This window comes from Oncorhynchus mykiss, chromosome 9 (genome assembly GCF_013265735.2).
Source record: "Oncorhynchus mykiss isolate Arlee chromosome 9, USDA_OmykA_1.1, whole genome shotgun sequence".
Taxonomy (NCBI): domain Eukaryota; kingdom Metazoa; phylum Chordata; class Actinopteri; order Salmoniformes; family Salmonidae; genus Oncorhynchus; species Oncorhynchus mykiss.
In genome coordinates, this window is record NC_048573.1 from 36,341,677 (window position 1) to 36,365,742 (window position 24,066).

A 24,066-nucleotide genomic window follows, 5' to 3' on the forward strand; every position below is an offset into this window, starting at 1 on the left:
ATTGCATGGGTTGCTTTTTCCGTAAACTTATTTTGAAACCTGACACTGCAGATGCATTAAGGAGAGGTATAGTATCTATAATTCCATGTGTATAACTTGTATTATCATCTACATTTATGATGAGTATTTCTGTTGAAACGATGTGGCTATGCAAATTCACTTGATGTTTTTGGAACTAGGGAATCTAAATAGCCAATGTAAACTCAGATTTTTTAATAGAAATATGAACTTTATCAAACAAAACATGCATGTATTGTGTAACATGAAGTCCTATGAGTGTCATCAGATGAAGATAATTCAAGGTTAGTGATTAATTTTATCTTTATTTATGCTTTTTGTGAATGCTATATTTTGCTGGAAAATGGCTGTGTGGTTTGGTCGAGACCTCACAATCGTTTGTAGTGCTTTCGCTGAAAAGCTGATTTGAAATCAGACACTTTGGTGGGATTAACAACGATAATAGCTTTAAAATGATAAGACACATGTACATTTTAGTAATTGTAATTATGAGATTTCTGTGGTTTGAATTTGGCACCCTCTATTTTCACTGGTAGTTGTCATATCGATCCCGATATCGGGATTACAGCCATAACAGGTTACCTGCCTCGTTCAGGGACAGAACGACAGATTTTCACGTTTTTCAAGTTGCTAGGTAGCATTAAACTTATCTTATAAAAAAACAATCAATCAATCATAAATCACTAGCTATACACATGGTTGATGATATTACTAGTTTATCTAGCGTGTCCTGCGTTGCATATAATCGATGCAACGCTGGGGGATGATTTAACAAAAGCGCATTTGCGAAGAACGCACAATTGTTGTACCTAACCATAAACACCAATGCCTTTCTTAAAATCAATACACAGAAGTATACATTTTTAAACCTGCATATTTAGCTAAAAGAAATCCATGTTAGCCGGCAATATTAACCAGGTGAAATTGTGTCATTTCTCTTGCGTTCATTGCACGCAGAGTCAGGGTTATGCAACAGTTTGGGCAGCCTGGCTCATTGCAAACTAATTTGCCAGAATTGTACGTAATTAAGACATAACATTGAAGGTTGTGCAATGTAACAAGAATATTTAGACTTAGGGATGCCACACGTTAGATAAAATACCGTACGCTTCCGTATTTCACTGAAATAAAAGTTTGTTTTCGAAATGATAGTTTCCGGATTCGACCATATTAATGACCAAAGGCTTGTATTTCTGTGTGTTATTATGTTATAATTAAGTCTATGATTTGATAGGGCAGTCTGACTGAGCGATGGTAGGCAGCAGCAGGCTCGTAAGCATTCATTCAAACAGCACTTTCGTGCATTTTGCCAGCAGCTCTTTGCAAGCACAGTGCTATTTATGACTTCAATCCTATCAGCCTAATGGCTGGTGTAACCAATGTGAAATGGCTACCTAGTTAGCTGGGTGTGTGCTAATAGCGTTTCAAACGTCACTCGCTCTGAGACTTGGAGTAGTTATTCCCCTTGCTCTGCAAGGGCCGCGGCTTTTGTGGAGCGATGGGTAACGCTGCTTCGAGTGTGGCTGTTGTCGATGTGTTACAAATATAAAAACTATATTACCTAAAACATTGAAGTCTCATGTTAAAAGGAACCACCAACTTTCATACGTTCTCATGTTCTGAGCAAGGAACTCAAACGTTAGCTTTTTTACATGGCACATATTGCACTTTTACTTCTCCAACACTTTTTTTTTTGCATTATTTAAACCAAATTGAACATGTTTCATTATTTATTTGAGGCTAAATTGATTTTTATTGATGTATTATATTAAGTTAAAATAAGTGTTCATTCAGTATTGTTGTAATTGTCATTATTACAAATAAAAAATAAAAATCGTCCGATTAATCGGTAGCGGCTTTTTTGGTCCTCCAATAATCGGTATCGGTATTGAAAAATCATAATCGGTCGACCTCTAATACAAACATATATACACACATATACACACACACACATATATACAGTTGAAGTCGGAAGGTTACATACACTTAGGTTGGAGTCCTTAAAACTCATTTTTTAACCACTCCACAAATTTCTTGTTAACAAACTATAGTTTTGGCAAGTCGGTTAGGACATCTACTTTGTGCATGACACAAGTAATTTTTCCAACAATTGTTTACAGACATATTATTTCACTGTATCACAATTCCGGTGGGTCAGAAGTTTACATACACTAAGTTGACTGTGCCTTTAAACAGCTTTAGAAGCTTCTGATAGGCTAATTGACATCATTTGAGTCAATTGGAGGTGTACCTGTGAATGTATTTCAAGCCCTATCTTCAAACTCAATGCCTCTTTACTTGACATCATGGGAAAATCAAAAGAAATCAGCAAAAATAGTAGATCACAAGTTTGGTTCATCCTTGGGAGCAATTTCCAAATGGTACCACATTCATTTGTACAAACAATAGTACACAAGTATAAACACTAGAGGTCGACCTATTAATCGGAATGGCCGATTAATTAGGGCCGATTTCAAGTTTTCATAACAATCGGTAATCAGCATTTTTGGACACCGATCATGGCCGATTACATTGCACTCCACGAGGAGACTGCGTGGCAGGCTGACTACCTGTTTTGCGAGTGCAGCAAGGAGCCAAGGTAAGGTGCTAGCTAGCATTAAACGTATCTTATAAAACACAATCAATCTTAACATAATCACTAGTTAACCACACATGGTTGATGATATTACTAGTTTACCTAGCTTGTCCTGCGTTGCATATAATCGATGCGGTGACAGTTCATTTCTCATTGAGTCATTGCCTACTTCGCCAAACGGTTATTTAACAAGCGCATTCGCGAAAAAAGCACTGTCGTTGCACCAATGTGTACCTAACCATAAACATCAACGCCTTTCTTAAAATCAATACTCAAGTATATATTTTTAAACCTGGATATTTAGTTGATATTGCCTGCTAACATGACTTTCTTTTAATTAACTATGGAAATTGTGTAACTTTTCTTGCTTTTCGTGCAAGCAGTATATGCACCAGTTTGGGCCGCCTGGCTCGTTGCAAACTGTGTGAAGACCATTTATACTAACAAAGACCGTAATTAATTTGCCTGAATTGTACATAATTATGACATAACATTGAAGGATGTACAATGTAACAGCAATATTTAGACTTAGGGATGCCACCCGTTAGATAAAATACGGAACGGTTCTGTATTTCACAGAAAGAAGAAACATTTTGTTTTTGAAATGATAGTTTCCAGATTCGACCATATTAATGGCTTGTATTTCTGTGTGTTATGTTATAATTAAGTCTATGATTTGATATTTGATAGAGCAGTCTGACTGAGCGGTGGTAGGCAGCAGCAGGCTCGTAAGCATTCATTCAAACAGCACTTTAGTGTGTTTGCCAGCAGCTCTTCGTTGTGCTTCAAGCATTGAGCTGTTTATGACTTCAAGCCTATCAACTCCCGAGATTAGGAGTGTGTAACCGATGTGAAATGGCTAGCTAGTTAGCGGGGTGCGCGCTAATAGCGTTTCAATCGGTGACGTAACTCGCTCTGAGACCTTGAAGTAGTTGTTCCCCTTGCTCTGCAAGGGCCGCGGATTTTGTGGAGCGATGGGTAATGATGCTTCGAGGGTGGCTGTTGTCGATGTGTTCCTGGTTCGAGCCCAGGTAGGGGCGAGGAGAAGGACTGAAGCTATACTGTTACACTGGCAATACTAAAGTGCCTATAAGAACATCCAATAGTCAAAGATATGAAATACAAAAGGTATAGAGAAAAATAGTCCATTAGTCCTATAATTCCGATAATCCTATAACTCCTATAATAACTACAACCTAAAGCTTCTTACCTGGGAATATTATATAAAGTCCTATTAACAGGAACCACCAGCTTTCATATGTTCTCATGTTCTGAGCAAGGAACTTAAATGTTAGCTTTTTTACATGGCACATATTGCACTTTTACTTTCTTCTCCAACACTTTGTTTTAGCATTATTTAAACCAAATTGAACATGTTTCCTTATTTATTTGAGGCTAAATTGATTTTATTGATGTATTATATTGAGTAAAAATAAAAGTGTTCATTCAGTATTGTTGAAATTGTCCTTATTACAAATAAATAAATAAATGTAAAAAAAAAAGTCAGATTAATCGGTATCGGGTTTTTTTGGTTCTCCAATAATCAGTATCGCCGTTGAAAAATCATAATCGGTTGACCTCAAATAAACACCATGGGACCACGCAGACGCCATGCCGCTCAGGAAGGAGACGCGTTCCGTCTCCTAAATTGAACGTACTTTGGTGTGGAAAAGTGGAAATCAATCCCAGAACAACAGCAAAGGACCTTGTGAAGATGCTTGAGGAAACAGGTACAAAAGTGTATATATATCCACAGTAAAACGAGTCCTATATCGACATAACCTGAAATGCCGCTCAGCAAGGAAGAAGCCACTGCTCCAAAACCGCCATAAAAAAGCCAGACTACGGTTTGCAACTGCACATGGGGACAAAGATCGTACTTTTTGGAGAAATGTCCTCTGGTCTGATGAAACAAAAATAGAAGTGTTTGGCCATAATGACCATCGTTATGTTTGGAGGACAAAGAGGGAGGTTTGCAAGCCGAAGAACACCATCCCAACCGTGGAGCACAGGGGTGGCAGCATCATGTTGTGGGGGTGCTTTGCTGCAGGAGGGACTGGTGCACTTCACAAAATAGATGGCATCATAAGGCAGGAAAATTATGTGGATTATATTGAAGCAACATCTCAAGACATCAGTTAAAGACCAAGTTAAAGCTTGGTGCAAATGGGTCTACCAAATGGACAATGACCCCAAGCATACTTCCAAAGTTGTGGCAAAATGGCTTAAGGACAACAAAGTCAAGGAGTGGCCATCACAAAGCCCTGACCTCAATCCTATAGAAAATTTGTGGGCAGAACTGAAAAAGAGTGTGTGAGCAAGGAGGCCTACAAACCTGACTCAGTTACACCAGCTCTGTCAGGAGGAATGGGCCAAAATTCACCCAACTTATTGTGGGAAGATTGTGGAAGGCTACCCGAAACATTTGACCCAGGTTAAACAATTTAAAGGCAATGCTACCAAATACTAATTCAGTGTATGTAAACTTCTGACCCACTGGGAATGTGATGAAAGAAATAAAAGCTGAAATAAATCACTCTCTACTATTATCTGACATTTCACATTCTTAAAATAAAGTGGTGATCCTAACTGACCTAAAAAAGGCCTATGGAAACTTCCGACTTGAACTGTATATATATTTTTCTTCATAAACATTTCATATCTTTTTCAAAATATTTTTTAAATCTCAATTTCCATCTACGGACTTTACATAATCTCCTGCAACCCGCCTCACTCAATGTAGTACGGATCTGCAATTTTTTACACTTTAGAACCGGAATCCCCATCAGAAGCTAGCCAGCTAACTAGCTACTAGTCTGTTAGTCACTGCTAGCGGTCATCGCCGTGAACTCAGACATCAGCCAACCTCAGCCCGGTCAATTCCTGCCAGTCTGCACAGCGCGATATCAACCCTGAGCATATCAGACTACTTTTTCTCTACCACATCTCCGGATTCCTACAGGAAGCTCTGAACCTTTACACCGGATCATCGCAGCTAGCTAGCATCTATCCGAGTGGCTACTCCTGGCTAACTTCTCTCGAAGCAAGCAAGCAACTGGAGCTAGTCACGAGCTTAGCCCATCTCCTGGCTAGCTGAAGAGGTCCATCAGCCAATTCTTACAATCCCTATTTTGCCCAATGGCCTGGACCCTTTTACTGCCGACACGGAGTCCTGTCGAACCATCACGACTAGCTACTCACTGGACCCTATGATCACTCGGCTACACATGCCTCTCCCTAATGACAAATTGCCTTGTCTATTGCTGTTTTGGTTAGTGACTATTGTCTTATTTCACTGTAGAGCCTCCAGCCCTGCTCAATATGCCCTTTTGTTCCACCCCCCATACATGTGGTGACCTCACCTGGCTTAAACGGTGCCTCTAAAGACAAAACCTGTCTCATCGTCACTCAATGCCTAGCTTTCCCTCCACTGTATTCACATCCTACCATACCCTTGTCTGTACATTATGCCTTGAATGTATTCTTCTGCGCCTAGAAATCTGCTCCTTTAAAAGTGCTTTCTTCACGATCTAAAATTAGCATGCCCAATTTAAAAAACGTAGAACATAGAACAGATATAGCCCTTGGTTCACCCCAGACTTGACTGACCTTGACCAGCACAAAAACACCATGTGGCGTTCTGCATTAGCATCGAATAGACCCCACGATACTAAGACTAAAAGCTAAGGCTAGCTTTTTCAAACAGTAATTTGCATCCTGTAGCACAAATACAAAAACAATTTGGGACACTAATGTCCATGGAGAATAAGAGCACGTCCTCCCAGCTGCCCACTGCACTGAGGATTGGAAACATTGTCACCACCGATAAATCTACGATAATCGATAATTTCAATAAGCATTTTTCTACGGCTGGCAATGCTTTCCACCTGGCTACCGCTACACCGGCCAACATCTCAGAACCCCTTACAGCAACTTGCTCACGCCCCCCCCTCACCCAGACAGCTGATGTTCTGAAAGAGCTGCAAAATCTGGATCCCTACATGGGCTAGACAATCTGGACCCTCTCTTTCTAAAATTATCAGCCAAAATTGTTGCAACCTCTACTACTAGCCTATTCAACCTCTCTTTAATATCGTCTGAGATCCCCAAAGATTGGTAAGCTGCCGCGGGTCATCCCCCTCTTCAAAGGGGGAGATACTCTAGACCCAAACTGTTACAGACCTATATTCATCCTGCCCTGCCTTTCTAAAATCTTCGAAAGCCAAGTTAACAAACCGACCATTTCGAATCCCACAGTACTTTCTCCACTATGCAATCTGGTTTCAAAGCTGGTCATGGGTGCACCTCAGCCACGCTCAAGATCCTAAACGATATCATAACCGCCATCGATAAAAGATAGTACTGTGCAGCCGTCTTCATCGACCAGGCCAAGGCTTTCGACCGCATTCTTATCGGCAGACTCAATAGCCTTGGCTCCTCAAATGACTACTTCGCCTGGTTCACTACCACTCCAGTGTTAATGCTAAATTATAATTATTTCACCTCCATGGCCTATATATTGCCCTACTCTTCTACATTTGCACACACTGTAAATATATTTTTCTATTGTGTATTTGACTGTACGTTTGTTTATGTGTATCTGTGTTGTTGTTTTTGGTCGCACTGCTTTGCTTTATCTTGGCCAGGTCGCAGTTGTAAATGAGAACTTGTTCTAAACTGTAAAAAAAGAAAAAAAAAAAAGAAACCCTAGACCCACTCCAATTTGCAAACCGCATCAACAGATCTACAGATGATTCGATCTCTATTGCACTCCACACTGCCCTTTTCCATCTGGACAAAAGGAACACCTATGTGAGAATGCTATTCATTAACTACAGCTCAGCGTTCAACACCATAGTACCCTCAAAGCTCATCACTAAGCTAAGGGCCCTGGGACTAAGTAGCTCCTTCTGCAACTGGATCCTTGACATCCTGACGGGCCGCCTCCATGTGGCAAGGGTAGGTAACAACACACTCGCCACGCTGATCCTCAACACGGGGGCCCCGTGCTCAGTCCCCTACTGTACTCCCTATTCACTCATGACTGCATGGCCAGGCACGACTCCAACAACATCATTAGGTTTTCTGATGACACAACAGTGGTAGGCCTGATCACTGACAACGATGAGACAGCCAATAGGGAACAGGTCAGAGACCTGACCATGTGGTGCAAGGACAATAACCTCTCCCTCAACGTGATCAAGACAAAGGAGATGATTGTGGACTAGAGGAAAAAGAGGACTGAGCACGCCCCCATTCTCATCGACGGGGCTGTAGTGGAGCAGGTTGAGAGCTTTAAGTTCATTGGCGTCCACATCAACAACAAACTATCATGGTCCAAGCACACCAAGACAGCCGTGAAGAGGGCACGACAAAACCTATTCCCCCTAAGGAGAGTAAAAAGATTTGTCATGGGTCCTCAGAACCTCAAAAGATTTTACAGCTGCACCATCGAGAGCATCCTGCCTGGTTGCATCAGCAAATGCTTGTCCTCCGACCACAAGGCACTACAGAGGGTAGTGCGTATGGCCCAGTACATCACTGGGGCCAAGCTTCCTGCCATCCAGGACCTCTATACCAGACGATGTCAGAGGAAGGCCCTACAAATCGTCAAAGACTCCAGCCACCCTATTCATAGACTGTTCTCTCTGCTCCCGCACAGCCAGCGGTACCGGAGTGCCAAGTCTAGGTCCAAGGGGCTTCGAAAAGGCTTCTACCCCCAAGCCATAAGACTCCTGAACAGCTAATCAAATGGCTAACCAGACTATTTGCACCCCCCCCCCCACGCTGCTCTCTGTTATTATCTATGCATAGCCACTTTAACAACCCTAACTGCATGGACATAATTATCTCAATTACCTCAACACCGGTTGTATTCAATTACCTCAATACACCGGTTGTATTCGGCGCATGTGACAAATAAAATTGGATCAAAATAAAAAAAAACAGCTGTTGGGGACACGTAAATGTCTGCCTTCTTCTCCGGCGCCATGATTAGGCCACTTCTCACACACCAAGAAAATAAACACCCCCTTTTCAGGACCCTGTCATTCAAAGATAATTCCTAAAAATCAAAATAACTCTAAGATAGGGGGCAGCATTTGGAATTTCGGATGAAAAGCATGCCCAATTTCAACTGCCTGCTACTCATCCCCAGAAGATAAGATATGCATATTATTAGTAGATTTGGATAGAAAACACTCTCGAGTTTCTAAAACTGTTTGAATCATGTCTGTGAGTATAACATAACTTATGTAGCAGGCAAAACCCCGGGGACAAACCATTCAGATATATATTTTTTTTCATGGGATTTCATTGGGAATCCAGATTTCAAAGGGACTTGCTTGCAGTTCCTACCGCTTCCACTGGATGTCACCAGTCGTTAGAAATTAGTTGAGGTTATTCTTTTGTGTAATGAAGAAGTACGGCCATCTTGAACAAGGGTCACTTCATGTGTACTGTTTGATAGAGGTGCAGTTTGTTTTCTTCCTCTATTGAACACAGATCATCACGTCTTCAATTGTATCTATTATTTACTATTCAAAATACCTAAAGTTGAATTACAAAAGTAGTTTGAAATGTTTTGGCAAAGTTTACAGGTAACTTTTGAGATATTTTGTAGTCACGTTGCGCAAGTTGGTACCGGTGTTTTTCTGGATCAAACGTGCCAAATAAATGAACATTTTGGATATATATCAACGGAATTAATCGAACAAAATTACCATTTGTGATGTTTATGGGACATATTGGAGTGCCAACAGAAGAAGCTCGTCAAAGGTAGGCATGATTTATATTTTTATTTCTGCGTTTTGTGTTGCGCCTGCAGGGTTGAAATATGTTCTCTCTTTTGTTTATGGAGGTGCTTATAGGCACTTTAGTATTGCCAGTGTAACAGTATAGCTTCTCCTCGCTCCTCCCTGGGCTCGAACCAGGAACACAACGACAACAGCCACCCTCGAAGCAGCTGTACCCATGCAGAGCAAGGGGAACAACTACTCCAAGTCTCAGAGCGAGTGACGTTTGAAACGCGATTAGCGCGCACCCCGCTAACTAACTAGCCATTTCACATCGGTTACACGAGCCTAATCTCGGGAATTGATAGGCTTGAAGTCATAAACAGCTCAATGCTTGACGCACAATGAAGAGCTGCTGGCAAAACGCACGAAAGTACTGTTTGAATGAATGCTTACGAGCCTGCTGGTGCCTACCATCGCTCAGTCAGACTGCTCTATCAAATCATAGACTTAGTTATAACATAATAGCACACAGAAATACGAGCCGTAGGTCATTAATATGGTCGAATCCGGAAACTATCATCTCGAAAACAAGATGTTTATTCTTTTAGTGGAGCCGTTCCGTATTTTATCTAAGGGGTGGCAGCCATTAGTCTAAATATTCCTGTTACATTGCACAACCTTCAATGTTATGTCATAATTACGTAAAATTCTGCGTGCAATTAACGCAAGAAAATCCTGATAAGCTGGATTTCTTTTAGCTAAATATGCAGAATTTTTTGAATCCCCCGAGCTGACAAGGTGAAAATCTGTCGTTCTGCCCCATGAACGAGGCAGTTAACCCACTGTTCCTAGGCCGTCATTGAAAGGACGTGTTCTTAACTGACGTGCCTAGTTAAATGAAGATTAAATAAAGGTGTAACATGTTTTTTTTTTAAATAGGCAAAATCGGTGTCCAAAAATACTGATTTCCGATTGTTATGAAAACTTGAAATCGGCCCTAATTAATAGGCCATTCCGATTTAATCGGTGGATGTGTGTGTGTGTGTGTATATATAATACATGTATGTGAATATATGTGTGTATATATATATATATATATATATATATACACCTATACATACATGTATATATACATGTATACGTATGTATACACACATATATATATATATATATATATATATGTAAATATACAGGTATATGTATATACACATATGCATATATAAACACACATACATACAAATAAATACATACAAATATACACTGCTCAACAAAATAAAGGGAACACTTAAACAACACAATGTAACTCCAAGTCAATCACACTTCTGTGAAATCAAACTGTCCACTTAGGAAGCAACACTGACAATAAACTTCACATGCTGTTGTGCAAATGGAATAGACAACAGGTAGAAATGCATGTGTCTGCTCAAACCGTCAGAAACAGACTCCATGAGGGCCCGACGTCCACAAGTGGGGGTTGTGCTTACAGCCCAACACCGTGCAGAACGTTTGGCATTTGCCAGAGAACACCAAGATTGGCAAATTCGCCACTGGCGCCCTGTGCTCTTCACAGATGAACATGAGCACATGTGACAGACGTGACAGAGTCTGGAGACGCCGTGGAGAAGGTTCTGCCGTGGAGAACATCCTCCAGCATGACTGGTTTGGCGGTGGGTCAGTCATGGTGTGGAGTGGCATTTCTTTGGGGGGCCGCACAGCCCTCCATGTGCTCGCCAGTGGTAGCCTGACTGCCATTAGGTACCGAGATGAGATCCTCAGACCCCTTGTGAGACCATATGCTGGTGCGGCTTAACTATGAAAATAAAAAAGTATTTAATAAGAATATTTAATTCATTTAGATCTAGGATGTGTTATTTTAGTGTTCCCTTTATTTTTTTGAGCAGTGTATAGGCATACACCCAAAACACCACTGCTCTAGAGGAGATCTGCATGGAGGAATGGGCCAAAATACCAGCAACAGTGTGTGAAAACCTTGTGAAGACTTACAGAAAACGTATGACCTCTGTCATTGCCAACAAAGGGTAAATAACGAAGTATTGAGATAAACTTTTGTTATTGACCAAATACTTATTTTCCACCATCATTTGCAAATAAATTCATTTTTTCTTTCTCCCATTTTGTCTGTCATAGTTGAAGTGTACCTATGATGAAAATTACAGGCCTCTCTCATCTTTTTAAGTAGGAGAACTTGCACAATTGGTGGCTGACTAAATACTTTTTTTGCCCCTGTGTGTGTGTGTGTGTGTGTGTGTGTGTGTGTGTGTGTGTATAGATATATATATATATATATATATCTATACACACACATACATACATACATACATATATGCATACATACATACACACACACACACAGTGGGGCAAAAAAAGTATTTAGTCAGCCACCAATTGTGTGTGTGTGTGTGTGTGTATGTATGTATATATACACAAACATATATACACATACACACACACATACACACATATATATATTTTATATATATGTATACATATATATACACACACATCTACACATACACATATATATACACACACACACACACACACACACACATATACATATATCTATATACACACACACATATGTATACATACACACACACTTATACACACACACACACAGTTGAAGTCAGAAGTTTACATACGCTTAGGTTGGAGTCATTAAAACTCGTTTTTGAACCGCTCCACAAACTTCTTGTTAACAAACTATAGTTTTGGCAAGTCGGTTAGGACATCTACTTTGTGCATGACACAAGTAATTTCCACCCAAAAATGTTTACAGACAGATTATTTCACTTATAATTCACTGTATTGCAATTCCAGTGGGTCAGAAGTTTACATACACTAAGTTGACTGTGCATTTAAACAGCTTGGAAAATTCCAGAAGATGACGTCAAGGCTTTAGAAGCTTCTGATGGGCTAATTGACATCATTGTAGACCTCCACAAAGTCTGGTTTATCCTTGGGAGCAATTTCCAAACGCCTTAAGGTACCACGTTCATCTGTACAAACAATAGTACGCAAGTATAAACATCATCAAATCAAATTTTATTTGTCACATACACATGGTTAGCAGATGTTAATGCGAGTGTAGCGAAATGCTTGTGCTTCTAGTTCCGACAATGCAGTAATAACCAACAAGTAATCTAACTAACAATTCCAAAACTACTGTCTTATACACAGTGTAAGGGGATAAAGAATATGTACATAAGGATATATGAATGAGTGATGGTACAGAGCAGCATAGGCAGGATACAGTAGATGGTATCGAGTAAAGTATATACATGAGGTGAGTATGTAAACAAAGTGGCATAGTTAAAGTGGCTAGTGATACATGTATTACATAAGCATGCAGTCGATGATATAGAGTACAGTATATACGTATGCATATGAGATGAATAATGTAGGGTAAGTAACATTATATAAGGTAGCATTGTTTAAAGTGGCTAGTGATATATTTACATCATTTCCCATCAATTCCCATTATTAAAGTGGCTGGAGTTGAGTCAGTGTCAGTGTGTTGGCAGCAGCCACTCAATGTTAGTGGTGGCTGTTTAACAGTCTGATGGCCTTGAGATAGAAGCTGTTTTTCAGTCTCTCGGTCCCAGCTTTGATGCACCTGTACTGACCTCGCCTTCTGGATGATAGCGGGGTGAACAGGCAGTGGCTCGGGTGGTTGATGTCCTTGATGATCTTTATGGCCTTCCTGTAACATCGGGTGGTGTAGGTGTCCTGGAGGGCAGGTAGTTTGCCCCCGGTGATGCGTTGTGCAGACCTCACTACCCTCTGGAGAGCCTTACGGTTGTGGGCGGAGCAGTTGCCGTACCAGGCGGTGATACAGCCCGCCAGGATGCTCTCGATTGTGCATCTGTAGAAGTTTGTGAGTGCTTTTGGTGACAAACCGAATTTCTTCAGCCTCCTGAGGTTGAAGAGGCGCTGCTGCGCCTTCTTCACGATGCTGTCTGTGTGAGTGGACCAATTCAGTTAGTCTGTGATGTGTATGCCGAGGAACTTAAAACTTGCTACCCTCTCCACTACTGTTCCATCAATGTGGATAGGGGGGTGTTCCCTCTGCTGTTTCCTGAAGTCCACAATCATCTCCTTAGTTTTGTTGACGTTGAGTGTGAGGTTATTTTCCTGACACCACACTCCGAGGGCCCTCACCTCCTCCCTGTAGGCCGTCTCGTCGTTGTTGGTAATCAAGCCTACCACTGTTGTGTCGTCCGCAAACTTGATGATTGAGTTGGAGGCGTGCGTGGCCACGCAGTCGTGGGTGAACAGGGAGTACAGGAGAGGGCTCAGAACGCACCCTTGTGGGGCCCCCGTGTTGAGGATCAGCGGGGTGGAGATGTTGTTGCTTACCCTCACCACCTGGGGGCGGCCCGTCAGGAAGTCCAGTACCCAGTTGCACAGGGCGGGGTCGAGACCCAGGGTCTCAAGCTTGATGACGAGCTTGGAGGGTACTATGGTGTTGAATGCCGAGCTGTAGTCGATGAACAGCATTCTCACATAGGTATTCCTCTTGTCCAGATGGGTTAGGGCAGTGTGCAGTGTGGTTGAGATTGCATCGTCTGTGGACCTATTTGGGCGGTAAGCAAATTGGAGTGGGTCTAGGGTGTTGGGTAGGGTGGAGGTGATATGGTCCTTGACTAGTCTCGCAAAGCACTTCATGATGACGGAAGTGAGTGCTACGGGGCGGTAGTCGTTTAGCTCAGTTACCTTAGCTTTCTTGGGAACAGGAACAATGGTGGCCCCCTTAAAGCATGTGGGAACATCAGACTGGTATAGGGATTGATTGAATATGTCCGTAAACACACCGGCCAGCTGGTCTGCGCATGCTCTGAGGGCGCGGCTGGGGATGCCGTCTGGGCCTGCAGCCTTGCGAGGGTTAACACGTTAAATGTCTTACTCACCTCGGCTGCAGTGAAGGAGAGTCCGCATGTTTTCGTTGCAGGCCGTGTCAGTGGCACTGTATTGTCCTCAAAGCGGACAAAAAAGTTATTTAGTCTGCCTGGGAGCAGGACATCCTGGTCCGTGACTGGGCTGGATTTCTTCTTGTAGTCCGTGATTGACTGTAGACCCTGCCACATGCCTCTTGTGTCTGAGCCGTTGAATTGAGATTCTACTTTGTCTCTGTACTGACGCTTAGCTTGTTTGATAGCCTTGCGGAGAGAATAGCTGCACTGTTTGTATTCGGTCATGTTACCAGTCACCTTGCCCTGATTAAAAGCAGTGGTTCGCGCTTTCAGTTTCACGCGAATGCTGCCATCAATCCACGGTTTCTGGTTAGGGAATGTTTTAATCGTTGCTATGGGAACGACATCTTCAACGCACGTTCTAATGAACTCGCACACCGAATCAGCGTATTCGTCAATATTGTTATCTGACGCAATACAAAACATATCCCAGTCCACGTGATGGAAGCAGTCTTGGAGTGTGGAGTCAGCTTGGTCGGACCAGCGTTGGACAGACCTCAGCGTGGGAGCCTCTTGTTTTAGTTTCTGTCTGTAGGCAGGGATCAACAAAATGGAGTCGTGGTCAGCTTTTCCGAAAGGAGGGCGGGGCAGGGCCTTATACGCGTCGCGGAAGTTAGAGTAACAATGATCCAAGGTTTTTCCACCCCTGGTTGCGCAATCGATATGCTGATAAAATTTTGGGAGTCTTGTTTTCAGATTAGCCTTGTTAAAATCCCCAGCAACAATGAATGCAGCCTCCGGATAAATGGATTCCAGTTTGCAAAGAGTCAAATAAAGTTCGTTCAGAGCCATCGATGTGTCTGCTTGGGGGGGGGATATATACGGCTGTGATTATAATCGAAGAGAATTCTCTTGGTAGATAATGCGGTCTACATTTGATTGTGAGGAATTCTAAAATCAGGTGAACAGAAGGATTTGAGTTCCTGTATGTTTCTTTCATCACACCATGTCTCGTTAGTCATAAGGCATACGCCCCCGCCCCTCTTCTTAGCAGAAGATGTTTGTTTCTGTCGGCGCGATGCGTGGAGAAACCCGCTGGCTGCACCGCCCCCGATAGCGTCTCTCCAGTGAGCCATGTTTCCGTGAAGCAAAGAACGTTACAGTCTCTGATGTCCCTCTGGAATGCTACCCTTGCTCGGATTTCATCAACCTTGTTGTCAAGAGACTGGACATTGGCGAGAAGGATGCTAGGGAGTGATGCACGATGTGCCCGTCTCCAGAGTCTGACCAGAAGACCGCCTCTTTCATGGGGCCACGAAGCCGTCATACCGCTCAGGAAGGAGACGCGTTCTGTCTCCTAGAGATGAACATACGTTGGTGCAAAAGTGCAAATCAATCCCAAAACAACACCAAAGGACCTTGTAAAGATGCTGGTGGAAACAGGTACAAAAGTATCTATATCCACAGTAAAACGAGTCCTATCAACATAACCTGAAAGGCCACTCAACAAGGAAGAAGCTACTGCTCCAAAAATTGCCATAAAATAGCCAGACTACGGTTTGCAACTGCACATGGGGACAAACATTGTACTTTTTGGAGAAAGGTCCTCTGGTCTGATGAAACAAAAATAGAACTGTTTGGCCATAATAAGCATCGTTATGTTTGGAGGAAAAAGGGGGAGGCTTGCAAGCCGAAGAACACCATCCCAACCATGAAGCACAGGGGTGGCAGCATCATGTTGTGGGGGTGCTTTGCTGCAGGAGGGACTGGTGCACTTCACAAAATAGATGGCATCCTGAGGAAGGAAAATTATGTGGATGTATTGAAGCAATATCTCAAGACATTAGTCAGGAAGTCAAAGCTTGGTCGCAAATTAGTCTTACAAATGGACAATGACCCCAAGCATACTTCCAAAGTTGTGGCAAAATGGCTTAAGGACAACAAAGTCAGGGTATTGGAGTGGCCATCACAAAGCCCTGACCTCAATCCTATAGAAAATTTGTGGGCAGAACTGAAAAAGAGTGTGTGAGCAAGGAGGCCTTACAAACCTGACTCAGTTACACCAGCTCTGTCAGGAGGAATGGGCCAAAATTCACCCAACTTTTGCAGGTCTTTTGCAAGTTAAACAATTTCAAGGCAATGCTACCAAATACTATTTAAGTGTATGTAAACTTCTGACCTACTGGGAATGTGATGATAGAAATAAAAGCTTTAATAAATCATTCTCTCTACAATTATTCTGACATTTCACATTTTTAAAATAATTTGACTAGGATTAAATGTCAGGAATTGTGAAAAACTAAATGTTAAAGTATTTGGCTAAGGTGTATGTAAGCTTCTGACTTCAACTGTGTACACACACACGAGGTCGACCGATTATGATTTTTCAACGCCGAACCCGATTGTTGGAGGACCAAAAAAGCCGATAGCGATTAATCGGACAATTTTTATATATTTGGAATAATGACAATTACAACAATACTGAATGAACACTTATTTTAACTTAATATAATACATAAATAAAAATATATTTAGTCTCAAATAAATAATGAAATAAGTTCAATTTGGTTTAAATAATGCAAAAACAGTGTTGGAGAAGAAAGTAAAAGTGCGATATGTGCCATGTAAAAAAGTTAATGTTTAAGTTCCTTGCTCAGAACATGAGAACATATGGAAGCTGATGGTTCTTTTTAACATGAGTCTTCAATATTCCCAGTTAAGAAGTTTTAGGTTGTAGTTATTATAGGACTATTTCTCTTTATACCATTTGTATTTCATATACCTTTAACTGTTGGATGTTCTTATAGGCACTACAGTATTGCCAGCCTAATCTCGGGAGTTGATAGGCTTGAAGTCATAAACAGCGCTGTGCTTCAAGCATCGCCTCTACACTGTTGACGTTGAGACTGGTGTTTTGTGGGTACTATATAATAAAGCTGCCAGTTGAGGACTTGTGAGGCGTTTGTTTCTCAAACTTGACACTCTAATGTACTTGTCCTCTTGCTCAGTTGTGCACCGGGGCCTCCCACTCTTTCTATTCTGGTTAGAGCCAGTTTGTGCTGTTCTGTGAAGAAGTAGTAAACAGCGTGTACCAGATCTTCAGCTTCTTGGCAATTTCACGCCTTCATTTTTTAGAACAAGAATAGACTGACGAGTTTCAGAAGAAAGGTCTTTGTTTCTAGCCATTTTGAGCCTGAAATCTAACTCACAAATGCTGGTGCTCCAGATACAACAAGTTTAAAGTTTTATTGCTTCCTTAAATCAGAACAACAGTTTTCAGCTGTGAAAATGTAATTGCAAAAGGGTTTTCTAATGATCAATTAGCCTTTCAAAATTATAAACTTGGATTAGCTAACACAACGTGCCATTGGACAGTTGCTGATAATGGGCCTCTATACACCTATGTAGATAGTCCATAAAGAAAATAAGCCGTTTCCAGCTACAATAGTGATTTACAACATTAACAATGCCTACACTGTATTTCTGATCAATTTGATGCTATTTTAATGGACAAAAAAATGTGCTTTTCTTTCAAAGACAAGGAAATTACTAAGTGACCCCAAACTTTTGAACAGTAGTGTGTGTATATATAAAGAATAAATTACAGGGGGCAGTTTGGAAAAAACATATCATGTCCGAATCGTCCTCTGGATTAACAGACATAATGTGTGATAATAAATACATAACCAACTAGTCCTAAAGCGAATAGGGCATTAGCCTTAATAATAACTCCTGCAGAACTAAGCATTCCTTGCAGTAAAATTATACACCAAATGTACACAAAATTTGGACTTGGGAACAGGAGTAGAGAAATATGATTTCTTTCTGCATCTTGAGAGAATGCAATGCTCAGTTAGCACCTCTAAAGATTGTATCTATCTTCATCATGAAAGCATCATAAAAGGTAGTATCTCAACGAGTGATGTAAAGTACTAAAGTAAAAATACCTTAAAGTATCAGAACTTCACCATTTATAATTTTGACAACCTTTACTTCAATACATTCCTAAAGAAAATAATGTACTTTTTACTCCATACATTTTTCCTGACACCCATTTTACATTTTGAATGCTTAGCATGACAGGAAAATGGTCCAATTTGCACACTTATTAAGAGAACATCCCTGGTCAACCCTATTGCCCCTGATCTGGCTGACTCATAGCACACATGCTTTGTTTGTAAATTATGTCTGAGTGTTGGAGTGTTTCCCTGGCTATCTGTAAATAAATATTTTTTTTAAACAAGAAAACAGTGCTGTCTGGTTTGCTTAATAAGGATTTAAAAAAGTATTTATATGTTTACTTTTGATACTTAAGTATATTTTAAATCAAATACTTTTAGACAAGAATTTAACTTGGTGACTCAACTTTTACTTGAGTCAGTTTCTATTAAGTTATCTTTAATTTAATCAAGTACAACAATTGGGTAATTTCAACCACATAAAATATGCATTGAAACCGAACTGAAACATGTTGGGTCGTTTTCACAGTATTCTTTTTCCTTACAACTGATCAAACTGATGTAATTTGGACATTTTTTACAGAAAGTCTTACGGTCGTTTTTTTTTACTGTATTGCATTTTATTTTCTCCCCAGTCCCGAAAGGTCTTAGCATTGCGAAAGACGACAGAGAAAAGTTTATCGATGTCACCTAGATTGAAGCATTCATTCTATCAAGCTATTACATTATTCTGTTGAGCAAGGGTATATTTAGTATTTTAGGGAAACACATGACAAAAGAGAAGCTACATACATCTAATTATAGACAAGTTGACTAACAAATAGCCTACCAAAATGTTGGATATTATAAGCAGAAACATATCTAAATCAGGCAAAACAAAATCCTGCACACACACTCCAAAAATTGTTCTGCAGTCTGACCGTAGCCTACAGCGCATTTTCTATATTTACGGGTTAGGTTGGGTGCAGGCCTCAGAGTTTCACTTTATCGCATATAGTTGAGCGGTTGAGATTTGGGTTATTTGCAATTGCGGGCGGGTGAACAAACAGTTGACCCATTTCACCACTACCTTACGGCACAACGCCTCTTCCCTATTTCACCTAGATATTTTTTGTATATGTATTGAAATGAAGGCTGTGTGTGCCGTTTCTAAATTCATGTAGTTCTATCCTCGTGCTTTACTTGTCTATTTATGTTCTGTAATATGTCATGTTTCATGTGGACCCTGGGAAGAATAGCTGATGGTTTCACAACAGCTAATGGGGATCCTAATAAAATACCAAAAAGCAAATGTGCAAAGGGTGGGAGGGTGAGTAACATCCGTGTTAAAAAGGGGGGGAACAAACGCAAGGGAGCATTTAGTAAACAGGCAGGGAAAGAGGTTTACCCCTGAAGAACCAGGTAACCATTAGCGACTGGAGAAGGGCATCTGTAAAAACAACAAGAGTAATAGCTCACAACTTACGTAAAAGTTTCCGCTGCTTTTTTTGCAAACAGGACTTGACGTATCGTTCGAGCTCACGAAGGGTAGAGGGCTTGAGTGTCTCAAAGTCTATCTCTATCTCGTCCGGATTGGAGTCACGCAGGGAAGGCTCCCGGGCCTGGATGATGTGGACCACCCTGCCCAACTTCTCACCCGGAAGACGGTTGATGTCCAGGCTAAGCTGGCGCTTCTCGTCGTATGACATGGGAAGGGACGGCTCCTCTTCAGACTCGTTGTTCGCCACCGCCACCTTGGTCCCTTTCTTTGTTTGCCTGAAAATGTTTTGGTCAGATCTTTGATAGGCCTACGGGTTTTGCCTCTCTCAGGATGCTCAAATTACCACTGAGAGAAGTTTAAAGTACATATGATTTACATCTGGATCAGACTACAAGGGGAAAGTGTAACACAGCAGAGCTTAACACTGTTACAACAAGTGGCATGGGTAATGATGATTCATCCAAAAGTTCAAGTTCCCTGCAGTAAATGAGCAAATTAATTGTGACAAATTACGAAACGGATACAGTGCCTTCAGATAGTATTCATATCCCTTAACTTATTCAACATTTTGTTGTGTTACAGCCTGAATTCAAAATGTATTAAGATTTTTTTTTTACACACAACGCAGCATAAAGATGGCGTGAAACTATGTTTTTAGAATTTGTAGCAAATGTATTGAAAATGAAATACAAAAGTTAATTTACATAAGTATTCACACCCGAGTCGATACATGTTAGAATAATTTAAGTCAAAACTAACTAGGCCACTCAGGAACATTCATTGTCTTCTTGGTAAGCAACTCCAGTGTATATTTGGGCTTGTGTTTTAGGTTATTGTCCAGCTGAAAGGTGAATGTCTCCCAGTGTCTGCTGGAAAGCAGACTGAACCAGGTTATCCTCTAGGATTTTGCCTGTGCTTAGCTCTATTCCGTTTCTTTTTATCCCCTCAAAAAACTCCCTAGTCCTTGCTGATGACGATCATACCCATAACATGGTGCAGCCACATGCTTGAAAACATGAACAGTGGTACTCAGTGATGTATTGGATTGGCCCCCAACATAACAGTTTGTATTCAAGACAAAGTACATTTCTTTGCCAATTTTTTTGCAGTTTTACTTTAGTGCCTTTTTGCAAATCTGATGCATGTTTTGGAATATTTTTTAGTCTGTACAGGCTTCCTTCTTTTCACTGTCATTTTAGGTTATTATTGTGGAGTAACTACAATGTTGTTGATCCATCCTCAGTTTTCTCCTATCACAGTCATTAAACTCCGTAACTGACTTCAAGTCACCATTGGCCTCATGGTGAAATCCCTGAGCGGCTTCCTTCCTCTTTGGTAACGGAGTTAGGAAGGACGCCTGTATCTTTGTAGTGACTGGGTGTATTGATTCACCATCAAAAGTGTAATTTAACTTCACCATGCTCAAAGGGATATTTAATTTCTGATTTTTACACATCTACCAATAGGTGCCATTTGCGAGACATTGGCCTTTGTGATTAAATCTGTGTATGAAATTCACTCCTCGACTGAGGAAGCTTACAGATAATTGTAGGTGTGGGGTACAGAGATGAGGTAGTCATTCAAAAATCATGTTAAACACTATTGCACAGAGTACATTTTTACTCCTGAACTTATTTAGGCTTGCCATAACAAAGGGTTTAAATAATTATTGACTCAAGACATTTCAGCTTTTCATTTTTAATTTCTAAAAACATAATTCCAGTATTGTGTGTACGCCAGTGACACAAAAGTTTAAATTCAAGCTGTAACACAACAACATTTGGAAAAAGTCAAGAAATACTGAATACTTTCTCAAGGCACTGTATGATAAGACTGGGCAGTAGTACCTGGTAGCCGCCCCCGTGCGGTTTGGTTTCCGGGCTGGAGCCTTCTTCTGATTAGCTGGCTTGGTTTGCTGTGTTGACTTGGGCTTCTTCTCGTCATCAGCCTTCCCCTTGTTGGCTTTGTCTTTCTCTTTGTCTTTCTTCTTATCTTTTTGCTTTTTCTCCATTTTCTTTGGTTTACTTACTGGGGCCTGCGACAGAACAGCCAGCTGTTCATGAACGGCCTTCAGCTGAGGAGAGAAGCAGAATAAAGAGTCACCGATGAGCCCAGATGTTAGTTTATATAGGGTAAAACGGATGCAGAGACTGGGACAAGGTACTGGAAGTGATGGAAAAATACAGGCATCAAGGGTTAGCTATTGTGGGATGTAGGTATGTGTAACCTGTTGCAGAAAATGTCTTGGACCATTATGTCACAATTATGACAGTTATATTGGCCCTAGGAGGAACGTTTTATTTTCCATTGACTTTGAAGGGGTCTCATTTTCTAGCCAATTCATGGGTTTGCTTGATTTACTTAACTTTTAAAGGGTTGCTGCATCTTAAATCATCCTCAAGTTACCTTATTCATGTATTGTATGTGCATTAATTAACTATACACTACTCATATTTCTACATATATTCTCAAATGAAAGCTCAGGAAACAATCAGGCGTGTGTGTGTAAATAGTGTACAGTCATTGATCTCATAAAAACAGTACTATACTGGCAAGGAAAAAAAGGAGTCTCGTTAAATAATTTCTCATTGGCCTCAGAGAAGCACACCGGTGCACCAGCTTGTACTGTAGCTGTCTACCGAAAACTTTAAAACAATAAGCAAATGCTGACTCCCAAAGTGATGCATTGACTGATTGCTTTTTGAAGAAACAAGTAATATAAAACAGAAAAAGAAAACAATAACATATAATTGTGAACGCTCTCAGTGACACTTCCTTGTCTTCAGCACAAAGACATTGTTCTTTAGGAGTTATTCAACTTGAAAAAAGGAAGAAATACTGAACCTACAACGCAACAAAAGCATTTGAAATCATTGCCAGAATCATCAAAAAAACACTAAACATCACCAGCAAACACTGTGACCACCATGAAAACTAACATTTCCCATTTTTAAACCACTAAAAGAATGCGACAATGGGAGAAAAAGTAACTACCCGCATCTCACAAAAAGCCTTAAAAATGAATATCTAGGGCTACATGTCAAAGAGCAAGCTGACTACTGAGGTAAATACCTTTAGCACACTTACAACCTGTTTAATAGTTCTCATCCCCACATGTAACCCTCTACCGCTCTTTCAACAAGGTGCAATACAAAAATAAAATGTTTTGTGGGGACGGGGAAGTAAGAGATAAATCACCTGAAAACGTTTGGCACACCCGTTTTTTCCCCCCGCCCTGTTACCATTGGGGTGCTCCACAGTGATTTGCTGGTAAGAAAGCCAAAGGGGAAATCAGGGGACAAAGATAGAAAACTCCAAAGATCATGTTAACATTCTAGTAGCACAACAAACTATTTCATTAGAGCTAAATACTGTCACCATTGGTATGAATGAAATGTAAAACATTGCTCTAAAAATGTGAGCTCTACAGTTTCAGCATGCAAGCCATAATACCAAGTTATTCTAACAGTTTATTTCAGCATTTGTAGCGGCAGAGGGTTAACTATGTCACTTTTACTCTGGAGGGCTGGCTGAAAATCATCTCTGAACATCGTGGAGTGGCTTTGATTTTTAAGGGTTAGCGGTCTAAATCTGAAGTGGGGCATGAAGGGGGCATCTCCCTGTTCATCCATCCATGGGTTTTGGATCTTGGTCCTTGGTTGTGAGAACCCACCTGTTCCGAACCCACCTGTTCCTGCAGTTCGGCGAGCCGCGTGGCCCGCTCCTCCTCTGAGTCGGAGCTCTCCGAACTGGAGGTGTTGCCGCTGCTCTCACTGCTCTCTGTACTCTTGCTTACCACCGGCATGGTGGAGAGCTGGGTGGCTTCGATGGGCTCGTCCGGCATCTTGGCAAATCGCATCTCAAACACATCCTGAGAAACACAAGACAAGGGGTAGTTCAACCGACAGCTCTCCAATGAGGTGGTGTGAATATCTGATTAATCTTATCCTACCTGGAGCTTCCTGGCCATCGCAACAACCTCGTGGTCGGGGGGGTTGTACTTGTAGCAATTTGAAAACATTAACCGGACATCTGTCGCAAAGCTTTGGGCATCTTGGTAATCTCGACTGTCCATTTTTTTCTGTGGATACAGAGCAAACATTCAGAGCCTTATTATTGAGATAGAGATCTCTATAAAACTCTAAACAAATATATTAGCAAAACAGAGGTAATTGTCCTCCCCTTAGCTGTGACTGTTGTTGAGGGATAGTTCCATTTTAACTATTCTTAACCACCAAATGAAAACATTGGTCAAATTATTTTCCTTCACCAAGTAAACAGCCAGGCTTTGGAGGGTAATTTAGAATAGTTAGTAGTGAGTCGAGGGAGTGAATAGGGAACC

General features: G+C 41.1%; 1 protein-coding gene across 6 annotated transcripts in view; it reads right to left on the reverse strand.

Moving 5' to 3' along the window:
* LOC110531936 (bromodomain-containing protein 3) overlaps nt 1-24,066 on the reverse strand; it is a 33,967-nt gene that overhangs the window by 6,293 nt on the left and 3,608 nt on the right. For 3 of the 6 annotated variants that reach the window (XM_021615454.2, XM_021615452.2, XM_021615453.2), the window contains exons 7-11: nt 23,677-23,805; nt 23,398-23,595; nt 22,923-22,991; nt 21,572-21,798; nt 19,710-19,999 (exon numbers count right to left, since the gene is read on the reverse strand). In XM_021615454.2, coding sequence (XP_021471129.1) covers nt 19,710-19,999; nt 21,572-21,798; nt 22,923-22,991; nt 23,398-23,595; nt 23,677-23,805 — 913 coding nt within the window. The remainder of the gene's footprint in view (nt 1-19,709; nt 20,000-21,571; nt 21,799-22,922; nt 22,992-23,397; nt 23,596-23,676; nt 23,806-24,066) is intronic. The other 3 variants (XM_021615455.2, XM_021615457.2, XM_021615456.2) reach the window with 3 other exon arrangements.